General features: G+C 29.6%; 1 protein-coding gene across 1 annotated transcript in view; it reads left to right on the top strand.

Annotated features, from left to right (window-relative positions):
* The window catches only part of LOC129959854 (ionotropic receptor 93a-like), a 49,008-nt gene extending 25,600 nt beyond the window's left edge, over nt 1–23,408 (top strand). The window contains exons 7-15 of the mRNA XM_056072748.1: nt 909–1,127; nt 2,805–2,908; nt 5,423–5,513; nt 6,925–7,080; nt 8,853–9,015; nt 11,611–11,831; nt 17,765–18,027; nt 21,093–21,502; nt 22,784–23,408. Coding sequence (XP_055928723.1) covers nt 909–1,127; nt 2,805–2,908; nt 5,423–5,513; nt 6,925–7,080; nt 8,853–9,015; nt 11,611–11,831; nt 17,765–18,027; nt 21,093–21,502; nt 22,784–23,154 — 1,998 coding nt within the window. The 3' untranslated portion in view covers nt 23,155–23,408. The remainder of the gene's footprint in view (nt 1–908; nt 1,128–2,804; nt 2,909–5,422; nt 5,514–6,924; nt 7,081–8,852; nt 9,016–11,610; nt 11,832–17,764; nt 18,028–21,092; nt 21,503–22,783) is intronic.
* Nucleotides 23,409–24,228: the final 820 nt, after the last annotated feature.

The raw sequence follows: 24,228 nt of genomic DNA, 5'->3' as shown, positions 1-24,228 counted from the left end.
TGAATTATGACCTCAGATCTGTTGACGAAGATGTTACCTAAGCTGACATATGAAAAAGTTAGGCGAAGTATGACAAACAGATTTAAGGTACACCAGGTCCGCATACATAAGGAAACTGGATTTGAATATCCTTTGATCCCGAAGCTAAGAGCTATCATCAAGCCATGGTATACATTATAATTCTGAAATATTTTCATTTCATTCATCTTCATTCACCATTTATATTTCACACAGAAGGTGTCCGAATCAAAAACAACGTCTCTTAACAACGGCGTCGTAACTCGGGAGGTGAGTACAGATGAATCTAACATCAATCATGAAAGACGCTGGAAAGACAAAACAATCCCGATTTCATTTCACTTTTTAAACCAAATGTAGTAAGAGGGAGAGGGAAAATAATGCTATACCAAGGCTTCTGCTATCTCTTATACTTCTATACCACATCGTGTACGATTGATCCGTAATAGATTTAATGTGCAGCAATACCATATATATAGCTGATCTTCACTGGAATAGAGTTTCTGACTCATGATTTTTTTTAATATCGAAGATGAGATTCGACCTCTAAGTCTATTATTTTTACGTCTTATTTGAAATAGCTTAAGAGTTTTTTTTTAAAACACTTACTCGGTTGGCCATGGCTGACCTTAAAAGGACAGATTGTATATCAACCACTCCATATGGAAATGAATTATAAATCATCATAATTTTGGTTTCAAATTTTGAATCTTTAAAAAAATAAATGAATAGCTTAACATTTATTTTCTCTATCCACTTGTTATCTGATATTTTCAGCTCTTTTTCTTATGTAGATAAAAGGCATTCTCCATATTTTTTACTTTTTCTACTGTATTAAAAGTTGTCTTTTATCTTTACTTTTTTTACTGTATTAAAAATTGTCTTTCTAGGATTATTTTAGAAAAGAAACCACTTGTGGTGGTTGCTTGAATTTGGTGTTAAAAACAACCGCTTACCTTCAGGGTGACAAAAAAGTAGCCGACACTGTAGATGATTATGAAACAGTTGGTAATTGGAACCTTTTCGGTGGACTTCAACTACATGGTCCCTTATATCCAAAAACGACGGGAAATTTTCGAAGCAGGAAAATTTATATTGGCATAACAACAGTAAGTCCTATACGCCTTGATTCAAATTAAAAATTGTATATAATATAGGAACTCGTCAAAATGTAGTATCACGCAAGTCTATTTGAGCATGAATTTCATTTAAGGAATATTTCTTGGAGTAAAAATGCAGAAAAAAAAAACTCCTATAGAATAATAATTCAAAATCAGAGATAAAAAAAAAAAGAATGAGAATAATCATATGTAGAATAAAATAATCTCGAAAAGGAATAATTAAAGTATAAGAAAAAGTAATTTTGGGACATACTTCTCCTTATTTGGAATATTTATTTATAGTTCAGCAGCAGAAATCAAATGAGGAGGAAATATGACGTACATGTGCCCTGCCTCGTAGGGGTGGGTAGAATCCAATTAAGACAAATTCCTTGTTTTCGTTTTTTTCTTTCCAGGCATTCAGTCCAGAAGTAAGACTTGCCACCCCCTGCTGACTAAGAACTTCTCAGCAGGAAGTTCAAAGACTAAAACTACAAGGGGGGGGACTTTCTATAACAACCAAACACAAGTTGTGATCGATGAACTGACAGGATCGAGTCAAAATTTTAAAATACCACAAAATACCACGAAAAAATGTGTAACTGACGTTGTTAAAGGGGTTATTTTAAAGGAATAATATACAATAACGCCTCCCCTCTTTAGGAGGAAATCTCCCATTGAGAGATGCTTTCTTTCTCCGAAAGGTAATATTAAAATTGTCTTTCAAAATAGAATATGGTTACAACGATAATTCATTGATCGATTTCGAAATTTCAGAGGAATAAATTGCATATTTCCTTCATATATTTTGCATTAACTGAAATATCTTTTATTATAGAAATTTTGGTAAATGTACTGCAATAAGTTTAGATGCGTTAAGACTTTAAACAATATAAATAAAATTTCAGTTAAGAAATTATTGCTCTTGCAATTTCGTCGTTTGACTGTATTCAGATTTGAATTCGATCATTTCTGTTTTTAAATAAAACAATTTTTTTGATACAGAAAGTTACGTATTTTTCAGTTTTTTTTTTGGTAGAAGTTATTTGAATGAGAAAGCTAGATAAACCGTGAAAAATTATTGATCGAGCATAATAACAAAGTTTTACAATTGTGTATTGATTGAACTGAAATTAAGACTCTAGACATACAAGCAAAAAGAAAACGACATAAAAAAAAAACCCGAATAAAAATTAGCAGTTCTTAAATTAATCACTTAATAGCTATTATTGCTAAATAAAAAGGAATTAATAAATAGTTTTTGCAGATAATAGAACATAATTAGTAGAATAAAAGAAATTAGAATAAACTCTGATTATTCGTGCATCTTTTTTTTTCCCATGTAGTCCTTTCATTGTATTATTAGTGTATGTTTCACATCTGACAGATGAATAGATTATTAGGCTTTCTTCTTGACTTTAAATTTAGAATAAGTCAGTGGTATTATATTTATTTTAAGATCATAGCATTATCAATTTATCAGGTATACAAATTTAGTTTTTGTATATTTTAATCGTTCTTAGTAAAATAATTTACTATTCTCAATAAAATACTTTTCAAAATGAAAATAAGTAAATGTGTTGGTAAAGAATTTAAAATTTTTCTTTTTCTTTGAATTATTCATTTTGTATAAGTTTTTTTTAAATAAAAGTTTCAAGGCTACATTTACAGTTATCAATATTGTAGGGAGCTCCTTGCGCTGTCATTACTACGGATCCCGATGGTAAACGCCATTACAGGGGTTTAGCTGTGGATTTTGTTCAAGCTATTTCAAAGGAAATGAATTTCACGTACGTAATTCCTTCTGTAATTTATCGAATACCCTTAATTTTAAGTTAGATATATCATAAAAAAATACAAATTTGGAAGTCTTGAGCTCCTATGTATAAGAGAATATGTAAATATCTTAAGACAGATTTGAGATATTTGTCTTGATGTGTTGCAATAAATTTCAGCAAGGCGGGATGTTTACACGCCAAAAGTCAAACGTATCCTATCAGTAAAATTGGACATATAAGAAAGTCAGAACGATATGCCATGTGAATGTTATCATACATGAAAGACAATTTTCATTAGACTATGCAGGTGATTAATAGGGTTTGATCAACAAATAAGCAAAGTAATCAACTGCCGAGGGACCCCTCAAGTTTGGGGAGTCTGATTATTTGTAGATGGTTTTGCTGTGCATTACATGAACTTGATTTCATTTAATTTAAAAGGTCTATGCATTCTGACATATTCAAATTAAAACGAAATAAAATATTGCTTAAAAAAATTCTTTTTCTTGTTCTCAAATTCACTTGCAAATTAATGTGACCATTATTTTGCAGCAGGCTAAATAAAGAGTCAATCAAGTTTGCATTCCTTTTTATTATTTTTTCCCATTTACTTTTAAATTTAAGTCTTTTTCTGTTCGAGATACTGAAACCAAAAGAAAGCGACCCGCCATCAAATATTTTATTTCACTTTGTCAGAATATTTGTTATTTGAAAAGGGCTCATATAGATATTATATTAACAACAAAAAATTCTAATTTTGTTATAGAGGGGTGTGTTGTTATTTTGTTATCTGGGAAAGGCGGTGTGATGTGGCCTGATATTTGCCATGACTAAGATCTTATAATGTTCAAAATGAGCCTGATGATTAGTAAAAATATGTAATATGTCTCAGCATCAGGGTTACAAACTTTTAGGAGAGGTAGGATAAATCACCACTGTCCACATTGAGTAGAGCTTGACCACTGACCAAGCAACCAAGCAATAATGTAACACATGGCTTCAGTAAATCCAAAATGCAAAGTTCATGTCAGCATTGTGAAAAGCATGTTCACAGTCGACTCAAAAGATATACAGTTTGACAGGAACAGAAATAAAACTGCTGCATAGTGAGATTCAATTCATACATATTTTTTTGATTAGCAAAAAAAAAAAAAAAAAAAGAAGAAGAAGAAGAAGCAGAAAATAAGATAAAAGAAAGACAACGTGTAAATGAATGAAATATTCCTAACATAGAAAATATTTTTGCGAGGAAGAACATGAAAAAAATATATGTTAAGCCTTTTTCCAAGGGGAATTAAAAATTGTCTCTTAATTATACAGATTGCTGAAAAGCAATATTTTATCCAAGCATACAAATCTGAATAAAGAATCATTTCTTTTAGAAACTAAATTTGTTTTGAAACATCGCTTATAATATCGTTAATAACCTATGATTTTACAGCTAAAAGTGAGAATGTCCGCTGTCAAAGTTAATGTACCTGATTTTACGATTGCGCATGAAAAATCGTGTAGTTAAAGAGATGCTTCTATGATAAAAGATAAAACTAAAAAAATAAACAATATAAAATTACTTAAGTGGATATAAATGTTGTTTAAAAAGCAAAATTAATTACATGATATGCTCACGCAGCTTTTTAATCATTGGCTCCTGTTTCAATATATTGCTATGGAAACTAAACTAACCGAATTTCACTTTTCGTTTAGTGTAATAAACGACATGAAATTCTGTTTGCACAGTACAACTTCCAATATTTGCTTAGAAACTTTCCTATTCTAAACGTTAAATAACTTTGAAACAACGACTGATCTTATTTCATTTTCTTACTAACCTATTTCATTTTATTATAAATATCTTTCTGTAGGTTAGAATGAAGAATAATCAAGCAACCTCGATGTTAGAGGTTTCTGCTCCGAAATTTTTTAAAAACTTCATTGTTCCATAGTTATTATGGAACAATTCCATAGTTATTATCTATTTTAATAATCTAATTATGTAAAAAGCAAACAGTTGAGTAGAGTTCGTTATGAACAACGTTATTGATTAAATTAAAAAATAAATAAGCAAGGAAAATAGTAAAAATCGAATTTTAATCGAAAATATAGAATAGATCAAAATTTAAAACATTAATTTCATTCCAATATTGAAGACAGTCACAATATGCGATTGTTTCGAACCCCAGAAAACACATTTTGGGAATTATGACTGTCTTTTAAAACAATAACTCAAACATGCAGTGATTTAATGAAATGTAGTAGCATGTGATCTCGTGATTACAATTGTATTAATGGAAAAAATTAAAAATTTCCATATTGAATTTAAAGAATTAATTTAAAAATTTCAATATAGGAATTTTCTTTTCTTTCTAATTTTCCAAGTTTTATGCCCAAAATATTGGAAAAAGCCTACCCTAATAAATGTAATTAAACTAGAGATTCTCACAGATACTTATTGCAATTTACAGGAAACTTATATGAAGATACATACATATGTAGAAGATACTTACATAAAGAAATTCTGTCTTTCAGGTATGAGTTCCTAGTACCAGCTGATAACCAAGCGGGGAGAAAATTACCTCATGGTGAATGGTCTGGAATGATTGGACAGATAGTTAGAGGGGTAAGAGAACGATCCAATTATTTAAATATTGTCCCATTGAACCACTCAGCAAAGACTTAAATATCTTTTAAGTGAATTCTGCCGGGTGGCTAAATTAAAGTATCTTTGCTCAGACTTCTGGTGAGGTCGAAAAATACTAATGATAGTAAGAACGACCAGATCTCCATGGTATGCATTTTAGATTATCGGGAAATGCATGAGAGTTAAGTAAATTATATCACCGTCCAGTTTTAAAACAACACTAGGACTATATTGGGACGGTCCTCGTAATTTTGAACCGCGGTCAGATGATGAGGACGACACCTGAGCTGGCATCCCCCTCTCTAAACATGAGAGGAACCTGAAATGGACGATAGAAGAGGCACGAATAATCCTTGGTATAAATATAATTAATATAATCGTTATCGTTTAGTGATCCATTCATAGACAGAATACGTATAATCATTTCTATGTAGTTTTGGAGTAGGATCGATTATAACAATTGCCATCAACGGCAAAGGTCAGTTTCATTCATGCATATGGCGAAGTTCTATGATAGTAATTTTTACCAGATATTTCTTTTAAACTTTCCTCTTTTTGGAATCATTTTCCAAAAATCTGAGCTGCACACTCTAACATTTAGCGTTCTTACGATCACTCCGCGATGTAACGGTCTAATAGCAAAGGGATTATAAATAATAGGGGCACCAGGGAATCAAATGTCCCTTTTTGAAAACAAATATTGCAACATAAAGAAATCTTATCAGCAGTGGTATAGCACCCATCTGTTAAAACTATTTGTTTGTGATTCAAATCCTGGTTGCAGAAGACAGCCATTTCAATTGAAATTCCGCATAAGTTTAAATGTACAAAATCAGAATTCCATAACTTGTTGATGTTGTGTTTAGCGGGTTCTAAATGTATAAGCGCATATTTCTGATTGAGCATTACTGTGCTTGAACACGTCACAGGAACACTAATACATATACATTGATTCATTATGTATCGTATTAGATACGCTAGACATAATTCTTTTTCATTTCCCAGAATAGTTCAGTTACAGTCGCAGTTATCAGTCTCTGATTAGGTGACAGTTAAATACATCACAGTTAACAAATTTTCTGTTCTCATATGTTGCGAGTTATTTCTAGTTATTAATTCATTTTATTGCTAACTTGAGTTCTGCAATTTCTGCATTTACGAGACAATATAACGAATAAATGAAAAAATCATTATGGCCTGGGCGTCACTTACCCTTACTACGTCACTGCGACAGCTGGTTTTATTTTTACTATGTTTTTCTACAGAGATGCTTTAGTTCTTACTATTCAGCACCTTTAAACTTTAAGCATTTCATTTCTATCTAGCCTAGATCTATTTTTATCATTCTGTTTATCTTTCCAAATATCTTAAATCTCTCATATACACGCAGGAAGTTGAATTTGCGGCGCAGTGTTTCTATTTAACTCCCGATCGAATAGAAGTAGTCAACTTCACAACGTCTTTAGATGAGTTATCTTATGCGCTGATGACGAAAAGACCTCAACAGGAGCATAAGTATTTATTTCTGGCACCTTTCACATCAGAGGTGATTATATTTCTAATTTTTCTTTTTATTATTACTAAATTGTTGTACATTTTTTCGGTCAAAGTCAGATAAATTTTCATTAAAAATGTGAAAACCTGCCATTTTTCTGTATGCAACTAAGAATGGAATAGCCTCAAAGAATAGGGTGTCCGAGAATTATTGGACACATTCAAACTTTTTGCCAAAGAATAGTTAGGATAATGAGATTTCTCTGATGCTACATATTATTAACATGACTCATAAAGTTTTATTTCATAACATTTTTATTTCTCAGTATCAGATAAAAAGCGCTATGTGTGGACTGATGATAATTTAATAAGGAATTTTCATTTAACAATCATATCATGCGAATTTCAAAATTATATACCTTAGTTTTTTCATTGGATTTATGGATAGATTTGTGTATCAGATATTAAATAGTAATTTGCAGAATTTAAAGCATCATGTTATGTCACAGCTGTTCAGATATTAAATAGTAATTTGCAGAATTTAAAGCCTCATATTATGTCACAGCTGTTATTCAGTCTAAACCTTCTCAAGTACTTGCAAATGCGTGGCTTGGAAATGAATATCGCTTGGGCATACTATGTGCTTTCAAAGGACCTCACATTGAGATTTATGAACGTAAGCAAATACAGATTAATTAATAAAAGATATTTTGTTTTTATACCTTTTGGTTTATATTTCACATAATTTTACAATATTCCAAGATTCTCGGATAGGTTGTACATGTTTATTGATCAAACTTAATGGATATTTTTTTTTGTTAAAAATTCAACATTTGATTAAAATGAATGTTACTATGAATATGAATGGTTGTATAGTCTTTTTTTACTATTTGGTGAATTGTATATAAAATATGAACAAATTTAGCTTGGTGCGCTTCCTGCTGGAAATGGCTGTATGTGGTTGAATCCATAACACATTAATGAAACTGAACAGCCTTGGAAAGGATATAATTATGCCTAATATAATAATTATGAAAGGCTTTTCAGGAAAATTATCTCAAATTTGTGTTACATGAGAGAAAAATCTCCATTCAATTATCTCTAATGCATGGCAATAATTCAGATTTATTATTTAAAATGCATCTAAATTCAAAACTGGAATTTTTCCCTCTGAGAAACTTGGAACACCTTTTGTCTCAATTCAAATTACTTGGCTATTCGTTTAAAATAAAAATGAATTTTTGTAGCAAAACTACATTAAAAAAATTGGTGATCATCCAAATTGCAGGAACATACTCCAGAAAGAGCTAGAGAATACTCCTGAATAAATCTTTAATGATACTGTATTAAAGAACAGTTATTCGAATCCATATCTCATACATTAAGAAAAGTAAACAGATTATCGGAAAAATATAATAAAAAAAGGAGACATCCAGTTGGCAATAGCGGACCGATTGCAAAGCAAAATTCGAACAGATTTAAATTAAATTTTATTGAATAAGCGATAAATGCTTTAAATTGATTTTTGAAAATATATTTAATGACACATTTATACTGTAAAATATTCACAAATAGAATAATTTTAGTCTTTTAAATTGAAGTTAAAAACCGAATTAAAAAAGATTTCAAATCGGAAATCAAATTAAAACGAAAGAGTACCATTCCACTGAAATTACAAAAAGATATTTAGTAAAATATGATCTGCACAAGGATTAGTATTTAATGCGTGATATATTTAATTTCAATTTGTTTAAAGTAGAACATTTTTAAATTCACAAATAATATAATAATTTTAATCAGTTATCTTATTTGTTTTTGTTTCAGACATGGATCTGCGTATTCGTCACAGTGGCACTCATTGGACCCATTTTATATTTAGTTCACAGAGGAAGCTATTACTATCAATACTACGATTTAGTAAATAATAAAGGCTTATTCAGGCTCTCCAATTGTGCTTGGTACACTTTTGGAGCAATTGTTCAACAAGGTAAAGAAGAAAATATTTTAAATTTGTAGGCATTCTAATTTTCCATACCTAATACTACTCCTACATCAAAACCGTTAATTTTTTATCCACAAATTCTTACGGCTAACAATATCACTCAGGTACAATTGTCAAACCATGGTTATGCCTTTTGGCATAATCAAAGAAATCAGCTTTTGTGAGCATCAATGGGAGACATTTCGGAACCAGGGAGTGCAATCCAAGATGTGGGCAAAAGATTATAGTAGGAAGATACTGTCAAAGTTATAAAAATATATAAAGAAATAACAAAAAAAAAAAAATGAAAATTCAGACGCAAAGAATGTAGTGACACTCAATGGACAAATTTAATATTTTGTTCGCAGAGGAAGCTATTACAATGAGTGCTACAATTTAGTAAATAACATAAGTTTATTCAGGCTCAGCAGTAGTATCTGAAATACTTTCGGTGCATTTGTTCAACAAGGTAAAGAAAATAATCCAAAATTGAGTATATTCCAAGCTAATATAATTTCATCATCAAAACTGCATATTTGACTAACCACAGAATCTTGTGGCTAACAGTATCACTCAATTAAAATTGTCAGATCATGAGATACCTTTGGCTTAATCAAAGAAACCAACTTTTCTGAACCTCAATCCGAGACCTTTCGGTGAGGGAATCGCAGTAATCTGAATATTGGTTAAAGTAAAAGACACTGGTGAAATTCAAAATATGTAAATGAATAGATAAAATAAGATAAAAATTCAGAAACGATGAAATATTTTTCAGTGCTTCTTTTAAATTCAAGTAAATAAAGGAAAAAGTATAAATAGCATATTTTGCAATCCATTAATTGCTTTTTACTTCAGACTGATTCATGTACATTCGCTATGGTAGGGTGACCGCATTCTAATTATGGCGAAGTAGAGGCAGAATAACTCTTCAAAAGCTAACTTTTAGAAAAAATTAATCTAATTTTTTAATAAAGAATATTTATTGATAATTAAAGAAATGACAATCCTGTTCATTTAATTCACATCTAGGACACTTTTCAAATAAAATGAGTCGAAAAGTAGGATTATTCCGGCTAATACAGGCGGTTTAGTTAATTTGTATATATAGCAAAACAAGTGAATAAAAGTTCATTTTTTCTTTGCCTAACGTTTTAAAATTTAAATCAAGCTTATAATTTATAATACGATCTATTTACTTACTGGGGACGATTCAGGATAAATACTGAAAATTCTGGATCGTTCTGGTTAATCCAGGCCAAGTCATCACATTAATTTAAAAGTATTTATTTCATTTTGCAGTTATACTTTTTATTTTTTTCTTCCGAATTTTTTCATTCGATTGAACATATGAAAGGTATTGATTCCTATGCAGTATAATAAAAGATATGAATGAGAAATTTACAGAAACTATCTTTATAAAAGATAAAAAGTAGTTAATCTGTAAAAAATTTAAAGTATTTGTAGTTAAATTAAAAACAGAACATCTGGTAATTTAATTCCAATACAGGACACTTTTTCTTTCCTTTACAGAGTCGAAATTCGTGAAGGCATCGAGTAATTTGGAACATCTGATTATTTTATATATATTGTAAAGGTTGGGAAATGAGTATTTACAGCAAACAAGAATAAACAATCAAAATTTTGGACAGTCTCGTCTGATCCAGGATGTTCGGTCATTTTGGGTCTGAACCTATCAAATGTTGATAAGATTTAATCTAATATATTACAGGTCTTGGTCTTCCTAAACGTTGAAATCAACAGCTTGTAAGTCCATTCCATCTTTACCACTTTTTCGGTGTTATGATAGCATATAAAAAATTCTAAATATTGAAATGTTTTTTTAAAGGCACTTTGTCTACTTTCTTCATTATTTCCATTATCTATTAAAAAAAAAAGACCTTCGATATTTATTTTCCCCATGGTACGACATCCCTTCCCCTCATTGAATTGGCTGTTAACGATCCCATATTAGATAAAGAAAATGTCAATTAACTTGATACAAGAACTGCCTTTTTTTCTAATTCTATTAAGTAGAATATATAAATTTGATAGTTTTTGAGAAATAACAAAGGTAAAAAAGGATGTATTGATGTCCAAAATAAGCGACTCCCGATCGAGTGTCTTTGACTCTATAAAGAAAAACATTGAAATGAATACACAAACCGACAAACTACATATCAAAGAGGTTTTTCTATAGTTTTTGTAGTCGAAGAAGTAAATGCATATAGTTCGACTCATACATCAATCTATTATCGATAATAAAAAAAGTTCGCAGAACTGATTTCGATGCAAACCAATTCTTTTAAACACTACTTCAAAAGAACTTTTGCTTTAAATATCTTTTGATAAAATAATGTTACCATTTAAATAAAAACTTTATCTTCACTTTAATGACATAACTGAAGTTATTTCGGAACATTCATGATATCCTCGATTTAGTGATTAATATTTCAAATTAGGTGACGATCGTTAAATTCAATATTTATGCTAGTTTAACACAAGAAAGTTTTCATCAATCTAAGTAGAAGTTTTCCATTGATAGCAATTGATTCAGTGCTAGATTTTTTTTTTTCATTTCAAATGTTTCATATTGATTTTCAGGTGGTGTTCACTTACCTCAAGCGATTTCAGGTAGAATCCTAGTCGCTTTCTGGTGGCTTTTTGTGATTGTCACGGTAGCCACATACAGTGGTAATCTTGTTGCTGTACTGACTTTCCCAAAGATAAGAAATCCAATAAATAGTTTTGAAGATATTCTTAAGAATAAAGATAAAATAAAATGGGGTGTTTATGAAGGTGAAGGCCTCACTGAGCAAATAAAAGTAAGTACCAAATTTTAATTTTGCTGTATATCTTTTATTGATCCTTAGATTTAGAATATTTCATTTGATCAAAGTTTAAGCCATAAGAGTGTAGTTAAAATATAGCATTATTTTAGTATCGAAAAATTATATGCATAACTTGCCAATTGAGACTTACGCAGATTAAATAATCCTGCTCTGATTTATGAAATTATATACCACTTTCACGTTGTAGTATGGATGTTAGAGGCTGGCATTATAATTTTGAACTGCAGTCAAATATTGAGCCTGTTACTTCAATCAATATTGTACCTGAAAAAATTCCGAACAATTAGAATTGTGGTCAGTTGATGGGGTTGACACCTCAATCGATATTTCACCCACAAAATTATCTGACAGTCTGAACTGTGGTCAAGTGATAAGTTGACACCTCAATCGATATTGTATTCGAGAAATTTTGCTAAGTGAAGCAGCTTCAGTTTTGGTTTTACACTAGGTCCATTTCATTTAACATTAGACCTATATACATGGTATGATGGATACTCAGTAGAACCTCATTTCACTTGTCCGAATTTCTGACCGCGAATTCGAAGTAAAGTTGCTACGTCAGAATATTCCCTAGACTATTCTGATGATTTGTATTCAGAGAAGTGCTCCAGACTAAAATTTCGAGTATTTATTCTATATTTAAATAAAATTTATGCAAATATCTAAAAATCCTATATTTTCTGAAAATTTTCGAACCTAAATTGAAGATTAAAGTTGTTTTCATAGTTCGATTCGTTTCTTACTCGCATTTTTTTTTTTTTTTTTTTTTTTTTTTACCGTTTACTAAGAGAACACTGTGAAAAGAAAAAATAGGCATTTCTAGTTAATGGGACTGCATTTTCAGGTTAAAAACAATTCAAGCGATGCTCAGAGGCGAATGAAAGTCAAAGTGCGTTAAAGACTCCAAATTAAAAAGAGTTCTCCGAAAGAAGATCTTTTTCAAAATATTGCTTTAAAGATTTTTTTCATTTAAAAATAAAAATCCAAAATCCTTTCAGTTAAATGCAATGTCTGAAATTAAATTATCACATTACTATTTCTGAAATCTATTAAAAAATGCTTTGATATAAAAATAATTTATAAATGCTAATTTTAAGTGCATTATTAAATCATATATGGTTTATCTGGAAACGTGTTTTGCACGATTTAAATTAAATAATTAAAAATAAAATCGAGTCAAATTTGGTGACTGAACCCCATGCGCACGTTATTTCAGGAAACAAAACACACAGTACATTTTGAAAATTACGTATTTAATAATAATTACGATTATATGAAGAAAATATTAATAAAATATAGTTTCAAAGATTGAAAATTTGCGAAATGAAATTATTTAAAACCTATTGACTGACAAAGCAAAATACACTTGTATGTACATATGTAAGATGCTTTTAGTGTACAAACCCTTCTCCAAAAATTTTAGCGCCAAGGCATTCAACAGGCAAAAATGAAATCTGGCCACTTCTGGCATGGTCCATATCAGGACCATGCCCACTTCTCTTAGAATTTTTAATACTAATTTTTGATAAAAAATTATTTAAATTATTTAAATATGAATTATTTATTTACATTGAGAAACACTTAGCGAATAGAAAATATGAATTCTGAAGTCTAGATCTTACCACACTTTCATTGCTTAAATGTAAAGAATAATGCTTGATTTAAAATGTTAGTTGAAATGTACTAACCACTTTCAACCGAAGAAAAATAAACGCTTTAATGATATGATGAAGCGAGGAAATAGGTTTGATTTAAATTTCGAAGTATGAAACTATTGTTTCAAATCATACGTAGATATTGTTTCTAATAAAAGTTGTTAAAATTTGGGGAAATCTGAAACAAATTTTTTTTCAAAAAATGAGTGTTTAAATTTTAACTTTGTGTAAAATCATTAATACTATCAAAATTAGTTTTATCAAAAAACTTCTTTTTTGATTTATTAAAACTAATTCAAGATTCGAAAAATTGTTTTAGGCGCAAGTTTCAATCCTTCAAAATATATTTGTGTGAAATTTGGGAACTTTAATTCTAACATTTTGGCGGCAGTGGACAGACAGGCAAAAGATTCACATTTACTTTTAATGTTAATATATAGAAATGCATGTAGAAAGAACATAACATCAAATACAAGCGGCGACTCTTCCATTTAAATGGTATCATAATAATATATCATAGATTATTAAAATTTTAAAAATAATTTCGAAAGCTTTTAATGGAATTTTGTTATTTTTATTCAGTTAATATCTGATACATTAATAGTTTAAACCATTACAAAAGATGTAAATAAAAAAACCTGAGTTTATAAAAATTTGATATATTAGAAAAATATTTAATTAATATGCATTCCAATGCTCATCTGGGAACCGGAATAAGTTTGCTGAGGATCCCTAGCGGTGCTGAGTTTTTGAAACCCTCTCCTTTTTGCAATAATCGCATGTAACATATGTTTTGATTGTCAGTCATTACATTTTAAAGTATAATTTCATATGTTTTAACATGATTTAAATGTATTTTTTCCTTTATAATTGCTATATGACTCAGTTTTAATAAATGGTTTAATTAATCTGTTTGAAAAATTAGTATGTATTGACTAGCTACTAAGTCATATTAGTTCAAAAATATTTTATATATAGTTGTTTAGATTTAACTTCAACTCCCACCCCTACATAGCATTTGGGGGGGGGATATTAAGAGAATTATAGTTAAAAACTGGAATGGAGCGCTGTTTTGGTATTTATCCTGGGCGCCATTTTATATAGGTACGCCTCTGCTTGCGGCTGATTTAGTTAATTATTAGTTTACCAATAAACAAAAATTAGCATATCATTAACAATAATTAAATGTGAAAATTATGAGAGATGATATATAATGGTAGTCAATAACATGTGAAAAGAAATAAACGTAAGCAAATATCCCTTTAAAAAAATTCTTCGATTTGTTTTTATTCGCCTCTGATTCCTTCTAGATCAATCATTATTGATGTGAATGAATGGCCACTAATGCGATATTAATGATACTTTACTTTCTTTGTATCTAAATACTGAAGCCTACAATTCATCGGTTTTGAAACAATAACATTAATAATATTTATTTTTGTACTCTGCAATGAATAAAAGGGAATATATGAATTACGCAGAAGTACTCCGCAGAAAATGCATCTCCAGGATTTACTCAAGATGGACAAAACTTAAAAGCTTTATTTCTGATGTTTATTATTATGCTTTTTTTCTGATGTAAGCAAATGAAAAGGAAAAAGCAAACACTTTGGGCGGGATTTTGGCTATTATTGCCCAGATAAAGGTGGAGAATTCTTTCGAGCATATAGCGTGACGCATGTTACTGTCTATAAGTTTTGTTATTGCAAGCGTCTGCTCGGAAGTCAAATCGAATAAGCTGTTTGTTAAACACCTTTCCTTAGAAACGTAAACGAATCTTTTCTTTTTTGCTATTTATACAACAATACACTGGGTGTGAATGCATTTACTGGCAGAGGAAATGTATTACTCTTGCGTTTTCACATTAAAAAGAAATTCTATAATAAAGCTTTTGAAAATGTGTATTGTAAGACATGAGAGGCAAAAATTGGTCACGTATACTTAAACACGCATTTTCGGCGAAAAAGCGAAAGAGTGCGCATTAAATTCTTTTTATTCTTCCAAAGACCTCGGGGATTGATTAATTTCAAAGTAGTTTGCAAATAAATGTTGATACATTGTATTTAAATACAAAGTACTAGTTCTGTAAATAGAAAAATGATATAATCAATCAAAAATTACTTAGTTTTTAAAAGTGGTTAGGAGATAAATGTTATTACATTTTATAAAATAAATCTAAAATGTATTAATGCTGAATAATTTTAGATAACCTGGAAAATTAGTTTTTTTTTTTTCAAAATTGTTAAAAGATAAATGTTGTTACTTAATATTTAACAAATCTAAACTGTTGTAAATATGCAACAATTACGTTTTCTTTAAGCAAGTAATTCATTTTCATTTTAAAAATTAAAATAAGGAAAAACAAAAGCAAATCTGTCCACCTATGTTGATTTTAAATTCAAAATTCAGTGTTAGTGATACGTTATGAAACATTTATCAATGAATTACAACAGCTCTAAAAGCTGTAGCTAAAGATGTTATAGATTGTATCTACGAAACAGTCAGTTTTATTTCGAATATATCTAGCAAAAGAAACAAGAAATGGCGATAATCATTTCTTGATATGATGAATAAAATTTTGAACATGTATTACATAAGGAATGTAGGAAAGTAAATAACAATACATGTAGGAAAGTAAATAACAATACATGTAGGAAAGAAAATAACAATACATGAAGGAAAGAAAATAACAATCATGAAAAAATATCATGAAAACGGGCCTTTTCTATAAATAGCAAAGAAAATGAATAATTATGCATGTGAGGAATAAAATTTCCTTATATATTATATAAAATCTGAAAAATGAATGATATATATGAAGAATATAGTCCTATTATTTAATTTATGTTGCAAGGTGACAAAAATTATGCGGTGTATTTAATATTTTGGTGGATCATTACGAAAATTCTGAGAAATTATCTTTTAGATAATAAAATTTTAAAAATTTGATTTTTCAATGTTAAGAATACAAACAATTTTATTTAATTTACGAACTTTATATTGATTTTCAGAATAAAGATTTAGAATTTTTGTTCGATGAACTTACAATTAACCGTTACTCGCGCATACAGTTTAGGTAACAGCTCAAAATTTCGAGGTACGTTCTCCATTTCATCAAAATTGTTTGTAGATTTAACAAATCAAAATTTTTTACCTTATCCTCGAGTGTTAAATCAAATGAATTTAACACATCAATTCCCTTACGATGTAACTGTCATTTTACGCAGTTTGCACAACTTTAATTATACAACTTCTGGTCTTCATAATGTAAGAAACGATAAAAAATCCAAGTTATTTATTTCGATTCTCATATTTCTGAGATAAATATGTGGCTACAGTTAATTCATTGAACTTTATTCAAATTCATTGCTACATTATTTCTTCGTAAATAAGATGTAGTTGTAGTTTTCACGCTTTTAAAAAACATGTTATATGTTATAATACGATTATATGTGGCGTATAAGTTTGAAAAATGAATGCACGCTCAAAAGTTTGTCATCTTCATCTGACCACGGCTCGAAATTACGAGATTAGCATTAAAATGGCTCTTGTGTACATTCCGGATGGGAAATTAATAAAATATAACAATACTGTAATAAGTTTTTGCAGTGAAATATTTTTTAATCTATAGCAACGGAGCTTCGCTAATACCGGAAGGACATTTTTCAAGATAATTGAAAATATATTTCCAGAACTTACCTGCTCATACTTTTTGGTTTGACAATTAAATGATATCGAAAATCGCCCAGATTAGTTGAAATGAAAATACTTGCATGTAATTCCTTATCATAGAAATATAAGAGTAAACAACATGTTTAAGCAATCATGAATATTATCAAGTGAAAGTTGTGCATTTCTTAATGGGATTGAATACATTTTTCCTGCTTTCAAGCTTGCTGTATTTGATTCATTGTATTTCAAAATTATGTATTTGAATTTTCAAAATTGTTCAAGCGTAGATAAACATTGATCGCAACGGAAATTTCATGAAATCTACATTATCTACATTATTGAAATCTAATTATCTGCTCCCGTCCATATAATTTTCTTGACTTGCTTGTCGTCTTCTTCACCTTGTGTCTCTTATTCTCAATTTTAAATTTCAGTTAGTTGAATAAGGTCAAAAGCTTCATCTTGAGATTTTAAAACGAGAACATAAAATCTTCAATAATTGAACAAATAACTTTTATTTTCTTTTAATCCCTTTTGCTTGCTTCCCTCTTAAGTAACTGCAATAATTTTCTTCCTAAGGGTTCCACGTCGGAAACTTTCGATGGAATCAGTCGAGGTTTGACATTTTATGACCGAAATGATGAAGCAAGAATGCTGAGGGAAGTCGAGGAAGGTAAACTGGTATTCATTGCACCCAAGTTTGAAATATTCGAAATTATGGGAAAAGCGTACAATGCTACAAGTTCTTGCGCCTATTCAGTTGGTACAGCGGACGTGTATTCAGAAAGTGTTTCGATAGCTGTTCGTCAAAATTGGCCGTATCTACCATATGTGAATAAAGAGTAAGTGTGTTTTTAAATAGTTAAATCATTAAAGCAATCTTCAACTTTCGACAAATTAGCTTTTAATCCAATAGCACTCGAAAAGAAGTAACTGACAGATACTTAATTGTGAATTAAAATATTTTTGAATAAATCTTGCTGCATTTGTGGAATATGTTATATTTGATTTTTTTTTAAATTTTTGAAATCACATTCCAATTATGGAGGATATTTTAGAAGAGACATAATTTTTTTTTGTGATGTAAGTAAAGACCTTTCTTTACATAAGTGTATGGTTTAAAATAAAACAATCCTTTTTATTTTGTTATATTTTCAAAGGAATGTTTTGCATGGTTATAGATTTTGTTCACAAAAATCCATTTGAATAAGTCAGAAATTATACCGCGCTTTAGCTAAAAAATAGTTCAAATGGAAAGACTGGCTATTAAGCTTGTATCGTGTTCACATTAGCGAAGTTTAATGATGGTAGGCTCATTTATCTCCGTTTCAATGAAGGATAAACATGGACGCACCGCTATGGCAAACACCAAGAAGGAATAATGAGTTTTCGTCCGTGAACTCTAGTAGGTAGATGATACTAGAACTGAAATTAAACGGAGGTTCTCCACACAATGCAGGAACGTGAAATCAGCAGTCCACATCAGGCATCAAAACTTGTTGATGAGAAACTCCTCAAAAATGCATTTGGAGGTCGCTTTTCAATGTAACAGAACGTGCAAGAGGAAGTGTATCAGTGATTGTCCTTCCAAAAAAAAATTCTCTCAAAGATCACGCAGGCTTGCGAATCGCTGGACCAAATGTACCGCAAAGGCAAGGGAATACGTTCGAAATGACGACCTTATTCAATTGTTAGTTTTATTTACCAAACATTAAAAAAAATAAAGTGTAGATAGTCTGATTTAACCCTCGAAATTTGCATGCTTGTTTTAAAATCAAGAAATGGCCAGATACTAAGCGATGTCGATTTCTCTTCTCTTTAAATAGGTCGTCGATATAATTTTGAATATATGGATTAGAAAGGCTATGATATCATAATACAGCATAAGACAACAATCAATTAGATGCTAAAAGGCATTTACAATTATATTTTTCATATGATTGACATCACATGAATAGATGCTCTTATCTTCCAATAAGAAATGATTATTCGGAAATTTTCTTTTGATCAAAATAAACATCATGACACCCATAAACAACCGACAAGGTGTTAAAATAATTTATTTTCTGTATAGTTCATTGATAGTTTCAATAGATTTTGGTTCCTTTTTCGTAGAATTGAATATTATTTAATTTTTTAACGAGACTGCTAAGATAACTTGATTCTTGTCATTTTATTAATTTGCTTATAATATAAGGAAGTTGCATGAAGCAATGTACATTTTTAATTTATTTATTATTATTTTTCTGAGGAAAAAGTTTATTTATTTATCTCACCAATTATGTTATTATAATTGGTGCGAATTATTCCTTTGGCGCTAAAAAAAACTATGGGATTATTAGAATTAAGACAATATTGTTGAATATATATCTTTTGTTAAAAAGCCTTGATTCTTCATTAATTTTTGATGATACTTTATTAATTTTTGTAACTCTTAATGTCAATAATTTTTGAAAGATAAAAATTCTTACATTTTAAAAGCATTCGGTTATCTTTGCAAGGTTGCTAAATTTATATATCCGGTTCCATTTGCAGAATGTTCTATTTTCAATCAATCCTCCCTTCCATTTTTTCTTTCTTTTTTTCTCTCTCTCTCATTTTTGAAAATTGCTTCCTGATGAAACTTTTTATGTCGAACAAAAAGATTTTCTTAAGCAATAAAACGAATGGGTCCTTATAGATAAGACTTTTCAAAACTCTCAAAGACAGAATTTTTCAGGAATGCAAAGCCGAGTTGCTTTTTCACATCCTGAACGTGATTGAAAATCTCATGACTCTTCTTATCTCTTTGACGAATGGAGGTAGATTGATAAGAATGACACGATTGAGGTCATTTCGAAACGTATAGTCTTTGTTCAACGACCGGAAAATATAAGTTCCTTCAGATTTTCAACGACCACAAAATATTTTAACATTTGGAAAAAGAATTTTTAAAAAAGTACTGGCGATTCCTTCTTTTCTTAGTCTCTACAAGATAACAGATAAAAATAATTCTGAAAGCTGCAATAAAGAATGAAAAAGTTCTTTTTACTCAAATCTAATGGATAGATCAAACATTTCTTTCGAATTTATAATTTTATTATTAATGTACGTGGATTTAAGATTTTAAATTGCAAATGTAGAAATTTTCTTCTTTTTCCTCAAAGAAATAATGTATGTAAAATACCACTTTTTACTTTCAAAATTAATTGATTATCAAACGATCAGTTTTTGTAGTAAGTGAGAACCCCTTTTTTCAATTTGAGTAGTGTTCAGTAAATCGTTAATCAAGGCAATTTATCCGATATGTAAATTAAAGACTGTTTCTCAAAAAATTATAAAAAAATATTTTGGAAATATATAAATTATATAGTATGGTTATTTACATTATGCGTGCAATGGTTAATATTGTGAGACTTACTCTGAAAATAAGTTGATATAAAATTTAGTAAACTATATAGTAATCAAAACTAAATATGTCTTATTAAATATAGCTAAAAATTATTTCTGGCATATCACTAAAATTTTTGGCTTTAGTTTTTTGTCATTAAAATCAAAGGTTAAGAAATATGCACATAAATTATAATTTAAAGGGAAGGAAGGGTGGCTCTATTGGGTATTTTGTAATATATATTATATATACATACAATATATTAGATTTGCAATAACTTAGAGTTATGAAATTTATATATATATATATATATATATATATAACTCGAGATCATAATGATCGTCATATTTATTCTTATTTCTTTACAGTAATTTCTAAGCGATGCAAATATTCTGTTTTTCATATAGAATACTAAGCTGAGTAACGAATACAGCTAAATATCAAATCATCAGAGATTAGACTAAATCCTATCTTTTTATTAATATTTACAATTTTTTCTGTATTGCTCCAGATATGCATTTCTTCCTTTATTTCTAGGATCGCACGTCTGTTTGAAAGCGGATTGTTCTTGAAGTGGAAAAGAGATGCTTTACCGCCGGACAACGAGTGCACTACATCCTCCAAACCTCAGGCTGGAGATACCAGGAAGATAAACCTTTCCCAAATGGTTGGGTCATTCTATATTTTGCTATTTGGCATTTGTGGAGCCCTTTTGGCCCTCTGCTCAGAATATGGTTACCTGATTACCAAAAATAAAGGAATACCACCCACTCTGCCATGCTCCAGATTCTGTTCTCTTAATAGAAATTCTCAGAAATTTAAAAACCAAAAGCAGTTTATGCAGACTAAAATGTACCCAGGTCTTCATGATGGCAACAAGATAAAAAAGGGACATCGATCTAAAAAGAACGGACATTCCAAAACGATAAATGGAAAGATTAATAAAGGTAGAGACAAAGTTTTAGAATATTCTACTTATATTCGAGTTATTAATGTATTGTTTTGGACATGTTTTGGTGAAATTTTCATAAAATTACATTGTACGGTTGTCATGATTTTCGCTGGTTGCTTTTGAAACGAAGATCAAAATACGTAAAAGCAAACTTCCTTACGTTTGTTGAGAATTATGTTACAAAGATTTATGAAGTATCTCGCAATCGCTAGGCGCGTTCTGAATGTTCTGGCAATGAACGTTCTAGTAATATAAAGATTAACTTTAGAAAACTGAGCGTATATCGCGACTTAGCCATAATTAATGTAATTTAGCTGGTTGGTTACTTTAAACACAAAGGAATATTTAAATCAATTTAAACGAATTCGAAAAACAAATCATTGTGTCAAAATATCATTGCATAGTTTTTTTCAGTTGAAAACAAGATATATTTTCAATTGAATTAGGGAAAAAGAAATTAAAAAAATTAAAAATATTATTGAAATTTTAAGACAATGAAAACTAAATTTCAAATCGCGAGAAAATATTCTAAATCGTTATAGAATCGCTTTCAAAACTAGAGAATCCCCAAAAATGCATATATATGTTCATTATTTAGTGTCGGATCGATTGGATTTTCATGATGCAAAAACAAATTCTGAACTTTTCTGCTTTAATCATAGCTCTAATCCTCACACATCATTTTGAACATGAATTGCAATATTTAGATTCATAAGCACAGAAAAATGTTATTTAGTTCTATAAAATACAAACTAAATTTGCTTTCTTTGTTTGGGGGACACATTGCAAAATTAAGCTCCAAAAACCAGAATATTATTTATTAACAACGAACGTATGGTAAAAATACAAAAGGTAACAAAAATGAAAGAATCCTTAACAGAACACTTCAGCTGTTAAAAAATTATGCGTTTTTGATTTTGCTTAGCATTTAGTGTTCCTTCTCATCAAATATACTTTGAAACATGATTTAGGTGAAAACTCAGGGATTATAGATCAATCCTGGGTATCAATCGTTTGCAAGGGGCTGCAGTGGAGGTACCCTACTAATTTGTTTATTTCACTTTTTAAAAATAATTTTGACGGGGAGAAAGATAAAAATAATACTATGCCAGTATTATATGTAATAGTAGTTACGTCTGTGCCGTTAATAGATTATTTTTATTAAATAAGTGGCACATCTTGAATTCCGATGAAGTAATCCTGTACTTCATACCTGGAAAAAGTGCTTATTTCAAATTAATTAAATTTACAAGGTCACCTTTGATTTCTCTTTCAGGTTTCTTACACGAAGAATGGGAAAATAATCGAAATTTAGGTCTTACTGATGCTTATATCGGATTCGATGAATACGGTCGAAGAGACATATATTCTAATTTTGACAAAAATAAACAATCGAAAACTAAGTTTGAGTCTACCTTTTCCTCACCTAAGCGTTTTGCAATTAAGAGAAGCTACGACAACCCTCAGCATGGTAAGCAGCTCAGAGAAAAGACGGACGTAATCAGTGATATCACCTCTGGAGCCGAGGAATCTGATCACCATTCAATGGATTCCGTTGGTGATTATAGCCCAACTTCAAACGGGCGAAGATATCCGAAAAGGGATTCTTATTTTACATATGGAAATAGTGATTTTCGCAGATATTAATTTAGTCTAGAATGCAAAGAATCCATACATGTGGCAGAATGAAATGCTGTATGGTATTACACAATGGATCCACAATTTTTTTAAAAATTTGCTAATTGTCACAAGAGCTTCTGAATAAAGCGTTTAAAACAGAATATTATTTGCTTTACATTAAATGTATAAGCGCTTAAGACTGGAAATTTTCAAGAAGTTTTCATTCTTACAACAGTGCACGGATTGTGTATTTTGTATGAATAAATATTTAGTACGATTGATATTTGAATCTTCTTTTTCATATACCGTTTCATAAGAAGCATAAACTTATGCCTATATGCCAACACAAATAATATATCTAAATATTTAATACAACGAATATCAAATATTTATTACCATACATGATTTTATTTAGATCATTAATCAAATAACAACTAGATATTGAAAATAAAATGAGGAAAAAAGATACACGCAAAAGTTTATATGCAAAAGTTACTTGATTTAATATCTTTAATGCATCGCCTATTCTTCTAGACATTGGTTGATTTAACGTGTCAGACACTACGCTAAATTTAATTGACATTTCGTTCAGTTCATTTTATTGATCTATGGATAAATATGCTAATTCTTTCGGAAAGTTATAAATTTTAATATTCTTTGTACACGTTCATCTTTACAAACATGAACTGTAAAAACATTATTAGTTGTAGCACTTAAAGTGACATTTAGAAAGTAGGATAAATAAAATGTCTAGTAACATTCGCTAGTGATTGACTTATCACTGGTTAAGAAAATTTAACCTTTTTAGCATGTCAATAATTACAGAAAAGCAACAGCATTATTGTTCAGCAATTATTGACGACTAAGTCAATCACAAAAAGGCTTTTTAGGTTTCCATGTTGACTAATTGGAAGTTAAAACTGACAACAATAAAATAAGAATACAACCTTTGAAAAAAATTATAAACTTAATAAAAAATGTGTTAAGGTATGTGACAATATTCGATATAAAGTTTTTGAATAAAACGCTCTTAAATAGTTATATTTCTGAATTTTTGCATAAAAAAGATTGAAAAAATATGCATGAAACCAAAATGTACCA

Source organism: Argiope bruennichi, chromosome X2 (assembly GCF_947563725.1).
Source record: "Argiope bruennichi chromosome X2, qqArgBrue1.1, whole genome shotgun sequence".
Taxonomy (NCBI): domain Eukaryota; kingdom Metazoa; phylum Arthropoda; class Arachnida; order Araneae; family Araneidae; genus Argiope; species Argiope bruennichi.
The sequence above is the reverse complement of the archived record's forward strand: the minus strand, read 5'-3'. Positions and strand labels throughout refer to the sequence as shown.